This window comes from Petaurus breviceps, unplaced genomic scaffold, assembly GCF_028583685.1.
Source record: "Petaurus breviceps papuanus isolate PSGF00001 unplaced genomic scaffold, PetGlider_PUasm1.0 76, whole genome shotgun sequence".
Lineage (NCBI taxonomy): Eukaryota > Metazoa > Chordata > Mammalia > Diprotodontia > Petauridae > Petaurus > Petaurus breviceps.
The window spans coordinates 61,889,356-61,902,146 of record NW_027186473.1 but is presented as its reverse complement, the minus strand read 5'-3'; the positions used below and the strand labels follow the sequence as shown (position 1 = coordinate 61,902,146).

At 38.6% G+C, this 12,791-nt stretch overlaps 1 protein-coding gene across 1 annotated transcript in view; it reads left to right on the top strand.

The window, feature by feature from the left end:
- Positions 1-12,521, top strand: part of LOC138174854 (probable E3 ubiquitin-protein ligase TRIML1) — a 41,679-nt gene extending 29,158 nt beyond the window's left edge. Inside the window, exons 2-7 of the mRNA XM_069105079.1 lie at positions 3,945-4,073; positions 4,494-4,589; positions 4,834-5,064; positions 8,282-8,304; positions 8,732-8,829; positions 11,403-12,521. Coding sequence (XP_068961180.1) covers positions 4,053-4,073; positions 4,494-4,589; positions 4,834-5,064; positions 8,282-8,304; positions 8,732-8,829; positions 11,403-11,953 — 1,020 coding nt within the window. The 5' untranslated portion in view covers positions 3,945-4,052 and the 3' untranslated portion in view covers positions 11,954-12,521. The remainder of the gene's footprint in view (positions 1-3,944; positions 4,074-4,493; positions 4,590-4,833; positions 5,065-8,281; positions 8,305-8,731; positions 8,830-11,402) is intronic.
- Positions 12,522-12,791: the final 270 nt, after the last annotated feature.

Below are 12,791 nucleotides of genomic sequence, written 5' to 3'. Positions count from 1 at the left end.
CTTCAAATCTGGCCTCAGACACTTACTACCTGTGTGATCCTGATGAGCAAGTCATGTAATCCTCTTTGCCTCGGTTTCTTTATCTGTAAAATGAACTGGAGAGAGAATTGTCAAACCATCCATTACCTTAGCTAAGAAAACTCCCAAATGGGGTCATGAAAAGTCAGAAATAGTCTGAAAGGATTGAACAACAAAAAAGCAAGACTTTTACATTAAAATTTAAATTTACATTAAATAGTCTACTTTTCATCCTAAATAGACTGTGCAAAATAGACAAGGGAGCTACAAAAACATCTTTGAGAGTGCTGAAAAAGGTAAGATTTTACTGAAGTAAAATCTTTTTAAAGATCAGTTGTTGTAGGGTCGAAAAATGTCCACATTAAACAGATCCTTTTCACCTACTCCCTAGTGTCGCATTTTCATGCACAGATGCTAACAAGAGGAAAAGGACAAAATTATGAACAACAGTAGTGAATATCATGGCCTATTGAAGTGAAAAATCCCTTCTAAGAAGGTGGGTGGGTCTTCGAGGTCAAGTGATCACCCAATCTAAGGCTTTCCTAATTTCCTTTTCATATGTATGTTAAAAATGCAAAAGACCAAAAGAGTTTAGTCCCAGAATTTCCCTCGATCTGAACAGCCTGCTGTGAACTCCACCTTTCTTGGAGGTGAGTGTGTGTGTATCTGCGTGTGTGTGTGTGTGTGTGAGTGTGAGTGTATGTGTGCCACTCCCTAGGATCAGAGAATGAAAGAGAAATGTAGTGCTTGAGAAGATAGAAAACTTTCTGATATTTGGGGTGGGGGAGGCAAATGTCTAGGATACTAATCTTAAGTGCTTTCCTTTTTGCTAATATCAAAGCCAAGTTGTAAACTCAGATAATCAGAAGTACCAATTCCTTGAATTTCTGAACTGTGATCAGTTAAACCCAAAATAATCAACCAAGTGCACCAAATCAGAGATCTTATTTTAATAAAATAAATTCGTTTTAATAAAATTAAATGACTCACTAAGTGGGTGATTCTTGGTTGATGTGGTAGCTAGCAGTAATTACAACTTGATTCTATTACTTAAAGCCTTTAGGTCTGTGATTTATTCAACATGAGCATATCTTCCACCTTCATAGATTGTAGTTTCTACACAATCAGGGCAGAAGGGATAGAGGTATGCAAGATTCTTAATGTCCTGTTTGTAAGGAATGTCAAAGCCCATTTTGATTTGGCTATAGAATGTTTGAAGAAGAAGAATGTATAATAAGGCTGGAAAAGTAGATTGGAAGCAGATTGTGAAGGGTTTTAAAGATCAAACAGGAATTTGTATTTGATTCTACAGGTACCACCACTTGTGTGAGTTAAGGCAGTAATGGGGTGAATCCTACACAATTAGGAATGACTGAATTTATGAACTTGAGTGACTAATAGGATGTTTGTGCTACAGAAATGTGAAAGCTTAGGGGAAATATTATGGTAAGGTAAAGGGAAATCAGGATAGGACATTCAAGAGGGTGTAGTTCTGGATATCAATTAAGTTGTTTTAATAATTAAAGGTAGCATTTATATAGTGCTTTTAAGTTTGCAAAGTGATATATATATATATATTTATATATAAAATATTCATCTGATCCTCACAACAACTGTCATCTTCTCAATTTTGATGAGGAAACTTGAGCCTGAGAGAGGTTAAGTCACTTGCCCATGGCCACTGAGTTGGTAAGTGTCTGAGGTTAAATTCTTACTTGGGTTTTCCTGGGTCTAGCTTCAGGGTTCTGTCCATCATGCCCTTAAATGCCTCTGTATTTTTTGGGATTTTTTTGCTTTTTGGAGGGGGGAAGGCTGGGCAGTTGGGGTTAAATTACTTGCCCAAGGTCACACGGCCAGTAAGTGTTAAGTGTCTGAGGCCAAATTTGAACTCAGGTCCTCCTGACTCCGGGGCCAGTGTTCTATTCACTTTGACACCTAAGCTGCCCCTGCCTCTGTATTTTTGCATTTGATGGGTGACAAAAGACTAAGGTTGAGGATAATAGAATTTAGCAATCAAAGATATTTTTTAGAGCTGGACAGTGGTAAGTAAGTTTGCTTCTATAGTGTGCGTTATGAGGAAGTGAAGAGAGTAAAACTGCAGACTTCCTCTGGGAGCTTGGCAGCAAATGCTTTGAGATGGTGTGAGGGGGCAAAGTTAAAGTGTGTTCTTGGTTAGTTTTTGTTTGTTTGTTTTTGTTTTTAATGTATTTAAGGATGAAAAAGGCCTGGGGATATTACCTGAATCTGGGAAGGTGCTTGTAGTAAGGGAGAGATTGAAGATAAGATTTAAGACCTATGATTACTGGGGCAGGGATTTAGAAGAGACCTGAGAGGATTAAAACCACGTGTATAAGTAGATAGACTTCTGTTCTACAGAAACCAGCAAAGGAAGAAAGGCTTTTGAGATGTGGGTGAATAGGGGAAATGAGAAAATTCAGGATGAAGCTGCATGAGGTCTGAGGGAAGTCTGGAGGAGACAATTAACAACTGCTTTGGGGGATGGCATTTTTTTTTAAGGCATGGGGGTGGGGCAATCAGACCTAAAATTTTATTGGTACAGGTCAGGGATTCAAAAATTTTTATTTTCTTAATTAAGACTGAAATCCTGAAGCAAGAAGTAAGAATTAGGGGTAGGCAAGGAGAAACTAAAATTGGACCATCTTGAGAAAAGAGACTAAGACACCTTGAAGCTGGTGTATTCTATGAGGACAGAACAATTGACAGAAAGATCCATATGAGATGATAGACTAAGGAAAGATGAGTGAGGGTGCAGAAGGACAGGCTGACCATTCTGACCTATTGGGATGGATGGGAGTGGTACCAAGGATGGTTAGGAATGTAGTCATACAGGGGAAGAACCAGGTTTTGGTGAGCTGGTAAAAAGGATAGAGTGTAAGATATAAACATTTAGGTGGTAGTTAAATAAGACTAAAGGCTGGGGCATAGAGGTGAGAAAGTCAAGAATAATGAGGGGGAGTGGGGGATGGATAAGGATGCAGAAGAACCTCCAGAAGGTTAATTAAATTGCTGAGATTAAGGAGGCAAAAGCTAACAGTAACAGATTTGGGATCCATGTCCTGCAAAGACTTGTGATAACTGAGCTCAAGCTTATTGGCAGGCTAGGAGCATTAGATTCTGTTGCTTATCAATCACTTCAAACTCAAGGGTTGTAGGCTGCATCAATAAAAATCTGGAGAAGGCAACAAGGGCATCTACTTGTGTGTCTTGGTAATTAAAACCTATTGAGGGGCAGCTAGGTCTAATAATGGTGAGAGTAAAGGCCCTGAAGTCAGGAGGACCTGAATTCAAATCCAGCCTCTGACACTTAACTGTGTGACTCTGGACAAGTCACTTAACGCAATCACTCCCTCCTCCCCTCTGCCTCCCTCCCCCCCAGGAAAAAAGACCTATTGATCTTATGTCCTAGGTCAATTTAAAGTCACTATAAACTCTACAACTCCTTATCCCCTTTTCAAAGTAGAGGGCTTCATGAAGTACAGCCAAAATAAACCCCTTATGTGGACTATGTTCTAAGTCATGTGACTTAAGATCTCTGGTGCATTTAACTCTGGAAGTGTATGATGAATGTGAATTCCCTCTGGTCCAGCCCTTCTCTATTGCCTCAAAATTCCTGAAATTTCATTATGTACCGCAGTCCTTTTCTCTCTCAACCTAGGAACATGGCTGCCACTTTCAGAGATACTACTGAAAATCTCTGCTTAGACAAGTTCACTGAACCAGTGACTACCAGCTGTGGTCATCATTTTTGTAAAGAATGTCCGCTGAGGAAACTGGAGGGAGGAGATCCACATACCATTTACCTGCTGAAAGTGCAGGGGAATCATGAACTCTAGGGACCATGGGCCCAGTCAGCACCTGGGGAATCTGGTCATAGTTGCCAAACATCTCCAACATCTTTTCCACAGTACTATCAGCTGCCTGACCACCTGTGACAAATACAAGAACAGTAACTGTTCTGTGCAGATCAACATAGTCTTGTGCCAGCTTTGGAACACCGAGTCTTTCCCTTGGAAATGGCTACAAAGAATGACCTGGTAAGATTCTCTGTTCAGTATAAATCCCAGAGAAGAAATTTAGTCTTCTCATTGGCCTTTTGACAAGCAACGTGGTATAGTGGACTTATTGGTCCAAAGTCTACCTCATGTAGTGATCATGAATGTGTGATCATGGATGAGCCACTTAACCTCTCTATTCCCTATTACTCAATTTCTTCTATAAAATAAGAGATTTGGACTTAGCTTGCCTTTTAGTTCCTTTCTGTTCTAAAATTTCCTTTTATTGCCAATTGAGGCCCCTGCCCCATTTGACTAAAACCTCACCCTCAGGCCTTACAGATTCAAAGCTAAGATCACAACTATCTTAGTCTCAATAACTTTACACAATCCTCCAAAACTTGGGGCTTTTCAGTTCTAAAATGGAGGTTTTACTGATGCCTATTCATATTTCTCATTTAGGATAAACTCCAAGAGATGTTAAATGATTTATGGGAAAAAATAAATAAGACTGAAATTGTACTAGCTGAGGAGAAAGAGAAATATGGATGGCGTAAGGTAAGTGTTCTTTCTCTCTTGGCTTATATGAAAACAATCAAGGTTGTATAAATACAACCCTCATTTGCAGAAAGTGGAAATTTTCATGAAAGAAAATAGTATAGTTAGGTCAGGGATCAGGGCCTGTGAATTTTCCCAGACATAGGCAGTAAGATTTACTAGGTGGCCAAAAAAAATTTGCCACAGATAAAAATGATAATTATCTTTTCTGTCCCTTCCCTTATCATATGTTTTCTGTTGACAGGCAAATGTACAAAGTATGAAACAGGCCATTTTATCAAAATATAGCAGAATGTACCAGTTCTTGAGGAAGGAAGAACAGCAGCACCTAGAAAAGCTGGACAAGAAAGAAAGAAAGAACTTGAGAAAATTAAAGAAGATTGAATTAAAACTGTCCCAACAAGTTCAAGACCTACAAAGAAAAGCCATACAAGTTGGATTGGATTTTAAGAAGCTAGATTTGAAAACGGTCCTGGTAAGAGTTTTAAATAACATTATGAAAGTGTTTTGAAATTGATGAGTGGAAGGGACATATATTTTCATACCCAGAACCCTATAAAGTTTGAATTATAGCCCTTTTGTGGGAGTGAGTTATTTTCTATTCATAAGACCATAGGATCATACAAGTAGCTCTAGAAGCAACCTACTCCAACCACCTTCATTTTGCAGTTATGGAAACTGGTACCCAGAGAAATGAAATTGATTTGTCCAACATCACACAAGGATAACTGGTGAAACTAAGGTATGAACCCATGTCATCTGGCTTCATATCCCACCAATATTTTCATTGTCCCACCTGACCTCTTGAGTTAAACCCAAATAGCGTTTTGTTTCAAACGTATTGTTGTATTCACAAAAAGGATTTAGCATTAATTTGCCTTGACCAGACAACATTTGAATGACTGGCAACAATCTCACATATAAAGAGAGGAGGGCACAAATATTGTAGGCCCTAAAGACTGTTACATGGAGGAAGGGAACAAATACATATTAAGTGCCTACTATGTGCTAAGCATTGTGCCAAATACTTTTCAAAAGTTATGTTAAAGTCAAAGGAACTGAGGTGTTTAAACCCAAATGAGAGAAGGTTTAAAGAAAATATGATAGCTTTATTCCAGAACTTGAAGATATATCATTTAGGGATTAGACATGTTCTTACTGCTCCCCACATTAGACAACGGAAAGAATAAAAATAATGCTTTGCATGTTGTTGAAGGCTAGCAGCAACACTATAAGGTAGATAAGACAGCAGTTATTCCCATTTTACTGATGAGATGTAATGAATCACCATGGTAATGGAGGCAAATGTCAGAAGTAGGATTTGAATTCAGATTATCTGACTTAAAAGTACATTTTTCATTGTACTACAGAATGCTGTCATTCTACAGAGATAGACTTTGGCCTTATATAAGGAAAAACAAAACAAGACTTGACCTTATTTTCAAAGCTTTCCAAAAAAGAAATTGGGCTTCTTGTAGAAGTAGCAAGTTCCTGGGATAGGTCTTCTACCTTTGTGGATGTTGTAAACATAATTCCTACGTTAGGCTTAGGGTAGACAAGATAAAATTTAAAGATGCTTGTAGCTCTTTAAGATTCTAGTTTTCTAATTAATAACAACAAAATATGAGAGCAAGGGATCCTAACCTGGGGCCCACAAGGCTCTAAACAGTCTGTAAATGGACATCAGAGAGTCCAGGCACTTGCATAAGGAAGGGAAAAATCTTTATTTTTACTAACTTCGAACTGAAATGTAACATTTCTTACATTTATTTGAAAACATTCTGGGAAGTGGTCTATAGGCTTCATAAGCCTGCCAAGACACAAACTTTAAGAAACCATTCTACAGAGGTAGAACACTGGTTAGTGGCTTATTTAACTCATAGTGCTTGAAGATGTGAGTGTTTGAGCTCCTAAGGCCACTGTTGTAACAAAACCCTAATTCAAGCTTGGACTTGATTTAGTTTCCAGTTAAAAAAGATGAAGTCAGTCCTTCAGGCCTTTCTCTTTTCTAAACCTATCTCAACCTTAGGGAAGAAGCATTCCTATTGATGAGGGTTGGCTATTAGATTCAGCAGGAACTCTGATCTTTATCTTAAGACCAGAACCAGATTCAGTCTGAAAAGAATTCAACTCAAGCCTAATTGGAGTCTGAGTTGCAAAAGTTTATTATATGCCTGGCAGGAGAGGATCCTTAGGGGACCTGCAACCTTAAAGGGGTAGAATTAAGATTTATATAGAATCATCCATAGTAGAACCCTTGCCAATTATGCTAACTAGGTGATTAAGGGTGGGATTAGGGAGGAGTTAAGGTGGATACAGTGTTTAAAGGAACATGCATCTTTAATGTAACTGCACAGGTGTATTGCCCATGATTCACTGGGAAAAAGCCCAAGGAGGGGCTACCTGGAGGTGTGGTTTTAGGCTTGAAACATCACTAAATCGGCTAGTGGTCAAGGGCTGATGGAGAAGTGCCCAGTCTGCCATCTATCAGTGTCATGTTTAACAAGACTGATGTCTGGGAACCAAGGCTGAGACTCAGTGTGTGGATAATAGGCTAAGGAGTTAACCCAGAGATAGGGTCCTGAAGGATTCATTGAAGCAGCCAAGGAGTGAACCTAGAGATAGGGTACTGAAGAATTCATGGGGGCAGTGGGCCACTATGCAAGGGGGAGATAATAGTTGCCTAAGATGGAATGTTTATAGATATGGATAAGGATTCATAGGACTAACTTGTTCCAAGCTGAGATAGTTGTTGCTGGGCAGAGTTATTGCTCTGAAGTTAGGGGCGGGGGAGGAGAATGGAGTGTGATTTTACAAACTGGTTTTACAAATTGATGTTACAAATACAGATCCCAAGCACCCCTTCATTACTGATGTTACAAATTGATTTTACAAACATAGATCCCAAGCACCCCATCACTATCATCCCATCCTCTACCATTCTAAATTCCTTATCTCATACCCTCTTATCTCATAGTCTTAGAAAACTAGTAAGTTGAGTGAAAAATGACCTTCCCCTCACATTGTAGTAATTTCCTTGGGAGAAGCCCCCTCAAGGAAGAACTAGAATTCAGTTCTTCCTGGATTTAACTTTCGTAATTAACATACTTTATAAAAGTGTACTCTGGGAGAAGTTTTGGGAAAGGGTTACTGGGATTTCTCCACAAAAGACAATGTCACACAAAGACCGGGAGTAGATTTCAGAAAAATTTGGAAAGATTTACATGAATGCTGAGTGAACTGTGCAAAACCAAGGAAAATATTGTACACAATAACAGGAACATTGTGTGATGACCAATTTTGATAGACTTAGGTCTTCTGAGCAATGCAATGATCTAAGACAATTCTAAAAGGCTCATGATGGAAAATGTTACCACATCCATAGAAAGAAGTATGGAGTCTGAATGCAGATGGAAGCATACTATTTTTTTCCTTTTTTTTTTCTCATGGTCTTTCCCTTTTTTTCTGATTCTTCTTTCTCAACATGACTAATGTGGAAATATGTTTAATATGGTTGTATATGTATAGCCTATATTAGATTGCATGCCATCTTGGGGAGGAAGGAAGAAAAATTTGGAAATCAAAATCTTATAAAAGTGAATGCTGAAAAAATAATAGATAGATAAATAAATAACCAAATAGACCAGGGAATAGAAAACTAAACCTATGTTGTTGTTGTTTTCTCCCTCTAGGATGTGAAAGACATGTTGAATAAGTAAGTTTCTATTTTATGCTAAACTGTCCCAACTAGTGACCTTATATAAGAACAAAAGAAATCTTGACACAATTTGTGCAAAACTTTTTGAAAACAGAATGGGTTCCTTCTGGAGGTAGGAAGTTCCTAGAATGGGAGATCTTCCATTAAAGGCTGGGTCTTTCTGGTATGCTATAGACATAATTCCTAACTTAAGTATAGGTGAGACTGGATAAAATGTAAGGGTGTTCTTAACTCTTAAGATTATGGTAAGATTATGGTTTTCTAGCCCGTAATGTCTGCCCATGTTGGAATAGAGGTCTGTGTAGCGGAAGGACTCAGTTGGGGTCTATGCTGTTGAATTGTTCTAAGGCTGATGATGCTCATCCTAGTGGTTACTTTGAAGACTCATGGAAGGCGCGTATAACTGAGTCTGTCTTCTTTGTAGAAGTGAAGCATTGCTACTTCAATATCCACAAGATGATTTCCCCAAATGGACAATGTGCCATGTCACTGGGGTGAGGGAGATGATGATGACCTTCCAGAGTAAGTTTCCCCTTCTGATATTCTGGAAGATTCAGTAGTTCCAGTGATGTGTGGGATGGATTTACCCCCTCAGTATGTGATTTAGGGATTAAGAAATGAATTTTCAGGCATTCTCTGTCCATTCAAATTATACACTTCTTCCCCTGATCACTGTTAATGCCTTATATTTTCTCTTTGAATTTTCTGCCCTTGATTACTGCTTGTGTGCCCCTAGGCAAGTCATTTGACCCCCTTATGCCTCTGGGGACTTAGTTTCCCTACAAATCTTATAGTTACAGCATTTACCAACTAATTGTTTGCTAGGAGGTTTTCTTTTGTTTTTTGCCTTTTGGAGGGGGGATGGCAGGGCAATTGGGGTTAAATGACTTGCCCAGGGTCATATGGCTAGTAAGTGTTAAGTGTCTGAGGCCCCATTTGAACTCAGGTCATCCTGACTGCAGAGCTGGTGCTCTGTTCACTTTGTCACTAGCCGCCCCCTAGGAATTCTTTATATTGACAGATTCATAAATCCTTCCTGTGTTTATGTGTGTATCTTGAGCCACCAAAGCACACAAAAAGTATATTGGAAGGAAAACAATAGCTTTATAAGATGACCACTTACATGCCCTCTCATTTTTAAAAGGTCCCTGTACAATATCCTGGAATTCTGATTCGTTTTCTATATAATGAAAGACAATTGTAGTATTTTTGGCCCAATAATCTTAACAATGAAACATCTATATTCTTAGTTGGGTTGGGGTATTTTTGTTTGTTTTGTTTGTTTTTCATAATTCAATAGTTTCATTATTAGGAAAAGTAAAGTCAGTGTCCCTACCTGAGAGAGATGGTGAAAGTCCATCAGAGAGCTCTTTGAACCTTCACCAGATTAGAGGGTGTGGGCTTAAAGTACATGAAGACATGGGGCTTCCTATGAGATCTGAGGTAACTCACTGGGCAAATTCTGAATGCTGATACTGAAATCACTGAATTTAATTCACATAGACATTTATTAAGTGTAAACTGTGGAGAGTAAGTGTGCTAAGTGCTTAGAGAGAGAAGGCCCACACTCTCACAGTTTAAAATGTTAAGGGGTCTAGATAGTCAAAAGTAATCCTAATACAGAATAATATATTTCCAGGTATAGGGAAGAACTTTAATAAAGATCATGGATACAGAGCAGCAAAGGATTTTCAAGGCCATTTATTCCAACACTTGCATTTTACTGATGAGGTAACTGAGGTCCTTGGAGGTTAATTTACTTTTCCAAGGCCATGTAGGCAGTAAGTGAACCAAGATACACACCCAGGACCTTTGACTATATATTCAGAGTTCTTTCCATTACCTGATGGTGCCTTAAAGCAGAGGCAGGTAAACAGTGGTTATGTTCAAGGATTCAGTAGTCCAGTTGGATTGAAGCAGAAAATCTTTAATAAGCTGTGATGTGATGTGAATTTAGAGAGTAGCTAGGAGGCTCCGTTGATACAGTGAATTAGGATTCAGCAAAACCTAAGTTAAAACCCTCAGACACTGCCTGAAAAGTATTTCAGTTGAAAATACTTAGGTGAAGAATGCATCCTTGAGATCAAAGGTTAGCAAAATGACAACAAAACATCATTGATGAACTCCAATATGTAAGATGAAAGTGGGTAGGTGCCATTTGTGAGAACAAAAGCCCAAATCTGAAAATGGTTTTAGGAAGAAATTTATTGGATCATTTGTAGAGAGAGGGAAGCTTCTTGGCTACATCCTAGAGTTCAGATAAGGGTTTAAGGACATTTGCCTGATTGATCTTAATAGTCTGTATCTTACTAGGCTTCTAGGGGAAGGGTACTTTGCAAATGCATATCATCAGATAAGCCAATCTAATTTGGGGAATCCAAAACAAGTACTAGGTGTGACCTAAGTATTCCTTACAAACCTGACCTGATTGCCTCCAAAAGAAAAGAAAAAAAATACTGTCATTTGAAATGAGCCTGGCAGGTGCTCCTCCAGAAATGGGAATCCAGATTGGAGTTGAAGTAGAACTGGAGAAGGTCCAGAGTTAAGGAGAAAAAGCTCCAGTGTTCTATCCACACTATACCCCAAAGCCAGGAAATTACAGGGGGAAAAAAAACATGGATTAGCTGTAGCCCCCAAGGACTGTTTCAATAAGATGTTACATAAATTTCAGATGTTAGAGGAAGATCCTAGATGCATGAGATTTTATGCTTTCTACAGATCAAGGGGGAAACCAGAGAAGCTGGGATATTTGGTACAGGAGAGGAGAGTAACCTGGACCAGAACAATATTCTTCTTGAATCTAGAGAACAGATAATGAAACATTCAGATTCAGACATACAGAATAGATGTGTAGAATTGTCAAAAGGTATCTTTTCTAAAACGTTCAACTGATATGCTGTTATATGTATTAGATTGGTGGCTTCTTTTGTGTTTATTTTATATTTTACCTTTATGTTCTGAGCACTTAGCAGCAAAGTTTTTGGTACTAATGGAGGATTTAATAAGTAAGTGCTAGTTGGCTGACTGACCTCAAGTATTTTGGATAGAAATAGACTAAGTTGGTAATATACAAAAATAACTTCATCTCTCTTCAGGAGATATAACACTGGATCCTGAAACAGCCAATCCTTATCTCATTGTGTCTCCTGATCTGAAGAGTGTGAAACACTCATGTGTACCCCAGCATGTACCTGACCACCCAGAGAGATTTAACTATTCTGCCACTGTGTTGGGTGCTCAAAGTTTCTCCTCAGGTATACACTACTGGGAAGTGGAGGTGACCGGCATGACTGAATGGGAAGTGGGGATCTGTAAGGACTCCATTAACAGGAAGGGGAACCCCCCATTGTTACCTGGAGAAGTAATTGCCCTAAAAACCTTCAAAGTGGGAGATAACTTCTGCCTTGCAAACTCACACCTTGAGGGTAACTTTCACATAAAGAAATCCATGCAAAAGATTGGCATTTTCCTTGATTATGAAAGTGGATATATATCATTTTACGATGTTACAGATGGATTACTTATCTATAGTATTTCAGCTCTTGCCTTTCAAGGACCTCTTCGGCCTTTCTTCTCTCCTTGCTTTCAAAATGAAGATAACACATCCAGATCTCTTGTTATTTGCCCATGTATACCCATTTCTTAACAAGTTCATTTACCTAAACTTTCAGACCTAAAACTAAAGAAGAGCCAATAATGATAATAATTGTCCAGAGATTCAATTACAGGTGACTGAAAACACATGGTAAAGTAGTTTTTTCAACAAATTGGAATCTATATTGAACTGATCAGTAAAAACCTTGAGACTTAAGTGTCAGACCTTATTCAAACTCTACTTCAAAGTCCAGGTTCTTCGGTCTCACACAGCACTGGCAATCACCTTCACTAAGTGAAACCAGACCCTTTCTCCCCAAGGGATCGATACTTTCAATTTATCTCAAAGAATCTTGGCTGCTCAGGTAGAACACTGATCTAGACTCCCTTTGCTGAGTTCAACTTGATCTTATCAGGAGTTAAACCTTTGTGTAGAAGTTTTGTTCAGTGATGGAGGGGATTTGACTACCTTTCCCTATAGAACATGAGTTCTTAACATGGTGTCTGTTAACTTTTGTTTTTAAAAATTTATTACTAAAGAATTAAATTTTTCAATAAATTTTAACATTTCCAATCCTGTGCATTGTTTTGTGCATTTTATAGGTTTCATTAGACTGATTAGGGGGGTACATTACACATCACACCAAAAGTTTTAGAAGTCCTGCTGTAGAGGATGGGATGATTTAGTCACTAGGAGTAGGATGGACACTTGTCAGAAGAGTCACCCAAAAATTCTGGCTTATAAAAAGGTGAAGCCCTTGAGGAGGCCCTTCAATTGTTTTTGCTTTTTTTCCCCCCTTTGAAGACTCACAAAACCACCCTCTGAGGCCTTAGATTCCTCTTGGAATAAAGCACAATTTGGGGGTTTGTCAACAGAAAATCTTCCCATT